The sequence below is a fragment of the Propithecus coquereli genome, unplaced genomic scaffold (assembly GCF_000956105.1).
Source record: "Propithecus coquereli isolate 6110/MARCELLA unplaced genomic scaffold, Pcoq_1.0 Scaffold227, whole genome shotgun sequence".
NCBI classification, from domain to species: Eukaryota; Metazoa; Chordata; class Mammalia; order Primates; family Indriidae; genus Propithecus; species Propithecus coquereli.
Window position 1 is genome coordinate 1,596,320 of NW_012147808.1, and position 3,705 is coordinate 1,600,024.

At 37.9% G+C, this 3,705-nt stretch overlaps 1 protein-coding gene across 6 annotated transcripts in view; it reads right to left on the minus strand.

The window, feature by feature from the left end:
* The window catches only part of AMBRA1 (autophagy/beclin-1 regulator 1), a 185,504-nt gene that overhangs the window by 57,410 nt on the left and 124,389 nt on the right, over positions 1–3,705 (minus strand). For all 6 annotated transcript variants that reach the window (XM_012645193.1, XM_012645191.1, XM_012645192.1 and 3 more), the window contains one exon: positions 2,284–2,394. In XM_012645193.1, the coding sequence (XP_012500647.1) occupies positions 2,284–2,394 (111 nt within the window). The remainder of the gene's footprint in view (positions 1–2,283; positions 2,395–3,705) is intronic.

Consider the following 3,705-nt stretch of genomic DNA (forward strand, 5'->3'; position numbering starts at 1 on the left):
AGAGTGTGGTATGGCAATAGCTGCCAAAAGTACATATGCACACATTCTTCCTCCCTGCAATTCCATTTCTAGGAATGCATTCTATAGGTATACACTTGTACATGTGCAGAACAACAAATTGCAGCAGTTTATAGAGCAAAAGAGTGAAAACAACTTAAAAGTCTTTCATAGGAGACTGTTAAAAAATTATGATATATTCATACAACGCAATAGTAGTCAGTCATAAAAAAAAAGAACAAGTAAACTCTCTTTATATACTGATACAGAAATATCACTGAGATAGACTGCAAAGTAAAGAAAGTGTAGGAAGTACAAAAGAGTATGAATTTGAGTTAAATAAAAGGTGGAAAAACATAAATTTGCATTTGCTTATATATATATACAGTATGTTTGAAAAGATATACAAGAAACTGTTAATGGTGGTTGCCTATGGGGAGGAGCAGTGGGTGACTGGGAGCAGCATTGGGAGGATTCTTACTGTATTATCCTTTTATATTTCTAAAATTTTTGAGTGGTAAATGTATTATCTACTTCAGATGACAATGAAAGAAACAAAGGGACAAAACAAAATTAATTTAAATAAATATGGCCAACAAGATCTGGAACAGAAATCTAGAGATGAACAAGCAAACTTGGATTTCAAAAAGGGGAAAGGTGGGTTGCAGTTGATTCCCAGCAGAATTAAAAAACAGATTATTGGACATGTGGCTTATAAGCACTTAGAAAGAAATGGATGATTGCTACCGAGGTTTCACTGGAAACAGGAATGAAAAATTATCCTCATTTTCCTTGTCTGATAAAGATACCAAGACTGGTAATATCAGGAAATGCCACAGACAAGAGAATATCTTAATCATTTTAAGGCACATGACAAACTCTTACCCTACAGACAAGATAGAAAAAGGGTGGGCTTTAGATGTCAACAACCACGCCCAGGGTTCTAATTCATGAACCAAAATCAACACAGAGGAAGTCCACAGTAACATACCACAAGGCGTGGTGCAAATGTCCTGACTGATTCACCATTTTTGCTAACAATCTGAAGGAAGACAGAGAAAGTATTTTTTATCAAATTAGTAGATGATGGTAAAATTGAGCAAGTAGGACTATATCAAAGTTGAAATAGATATTGAGAGGCAAGAACTAGGAACTACAATTGACACTAAGATAAAATTTAATAGAAACAAACACAAAAACTTGCTTTGGTTTTTAAAAGATTTAAGCTGTACAACTAACTAATTACAGGATGGTTGAGTCCTGGTTTAATAACAATTATCAAGTAATTTTAAGTGACTGAAAACTCAATAGTGGCTTCTGAAAAAGCTGCTGTAATCACAGGCTGAACCAATACTGTCCAAAGCATCACCACATTAGGTACTAAACAGCTCACATCTAGAGTTTTCCATTCTTTTCTGGTCCCCTCAAAGTTAAAAGGGAAGATGGGCAGAACTGTCATGAATTTGGAAACCAGATCAGTAAAAGGAATCTAAGGAAGTTTTGCTTGAAAAGAAAGGGAAATAGCAGTTTATCTTCAAATAGTTGGAAGACTGTCATTAGACTCACTCTATGGTGATTCAGATACAGAAGTAGGACCAATGGGAGAAAGTGACGAGGGAAATGGTGGCTCAGAACAAGAACATTTTAACAGAAATTTAGCAGTGATAGGTCATCTTGTCAAACAGTGTGATCTATCATCATTAGTATTCAAGCAGAGGCTGACTACCACTCTTAGGAATGTGTAAGAGAGGGTCCTTCATTAGATAGAAAGTGAAATGTCTAAAATGTTGTGATTCCAATAGAACAATTGGGACATGGGACTGCATACTTCTCTAGAAGCAAGGAAATTGAACTGTTAGATAGACATGTCTGTAAATCAGATATTAACCATACCATTCACTTCGGTCCATTTAGATCTAGATTAATCAATGAGTTTAATGAACATCACTACAGTCTTTGCTAAAGGGTCACAAGGTCTAGCTCTCAGTTCTATACACCCTTCTCTTTCTCCTCCTCTCAGTTCTACCTAAACTTTTCGGTTTTGGCCAATGAACTATTAGTCCACAAACTCTTCAGGGCAGAGACCTCAGAACCTAACATTGTTTGCTGGTCAGGGTGGGTGCTCAAGACTTGTTTGCTGAATTGCTTAATTGAAAGTTGCAGAGTAGATGCAGAAACAGCACATGGCTATCAACTGCTCAATGAGATGATGAAAAATCCAGTGCTACACAAATTTTGAGTTCTGGCTCACCCTTCCACTAGTACCCCCATCCTACATTGGCTTACCATTACTGATTTCTGGGAGGTCAAACTTAGTGAAGTCCCACCACTGGAGCCGGTAGGTTGTATTGGCAATGTTACTGGCCACAGCAGACTGTCCATCACCAATCACTGCCCCTGGTGAGTGAGAAGACAAAAGGAGCACATCATATTATTTATCTATGTGTTTCCATTGCAGAACAAAAAACAATACTGGGATTAGTAGGAGAGGGAGAAGAGGAAGAGCTACAACTAAGGCTGAAGAACACTGACGAGTCCCATCTGGCGAGTCTTTGTCTCAAAGAGAAACCAGACATATTTCTCAGGGAACAATGCTACATGGAAATATAATCCCATTCATCAGCCCCTCCCATTGTTACATTTATTTAGCACCAACAGTGTGGCAAGTAGTGTGCATACACTCTTCTGGTAGGCTCATAATCTAAACAGACAGATGAGTTTTCATAAAAATGTGGGAAAATAAAAGTGAAAAATGAGAGGATACCATTAACACAGAAAAGCCAGTAGCATTTCAGTCCCTGGATGCCTTGGTAGTAAGCAGTGCCTTCTGAGATAAAGCTCCTTTGTATATGACCTTCTTGCTAATAAAGCATCTCAAAAGCAGGCTTCCTCCAGAGAAGAGGTAGCTAGCATACAGCCGATTGGATAGAGAGAGAGACAGTAAAGAACAAATTAGGTAATATTTGTTAATCTCTTTTGGCCCCCTGGCATGTAACACAGCAGAAATTTATGAGCCTAGCTTCACATCATCAGAATATTTTTATTAAGGCAATCTTTTATAATCACCCCCCCAACCCCTGCCAAGAACTTCCTTGAATCCAGATTCACTTGTAACATCTCATGGTTTAACTTTCTCTGAGATATACACTTCTGTATGACATTTTTTTCCTTGGCAACCAATTAAATAAAAAATGGATTTTTTTTTAGCAGGGTGACACTTTAATTTGCAGTTGTATTTCATTTACATGAACATGTCATTTCCTCCTCCTCCTTCTGAGGTGCATTTCATACACAACCACCCTTTTGATCAGACAGTCAAACCCTCTTGAGAGAATAGAACATTTTTGTATGCTAGATAACCTAAATGGTATTCTCTGCTGCAAGTCAACTCTTACTTTGAGAAACTGAACTTGCCAGAGCTTACCAGCCTAGGAACAATGGACAATTTTATATTCATTTATAACGATTCTTCAGTATCACTTAGTCTTCCTTCTCTGCACATCACTGCAAAAGCGTCTTGTGAACTTTATTTTTTTTGTTTTCTTATAAAGAGTTGCTTTTATTGGCCGAGCGCGGTGGCTCACGCCTGTAATCCTAGCTCTCTGGGAGGCCAAGGCGGGCAGATTGTTTGAGCTCAGGAGTTCAAAACCAGCCTGAGCAAGAGCGAGACCCCATCTCTACTAAAAATAGAAAGAAATTAATTGGACA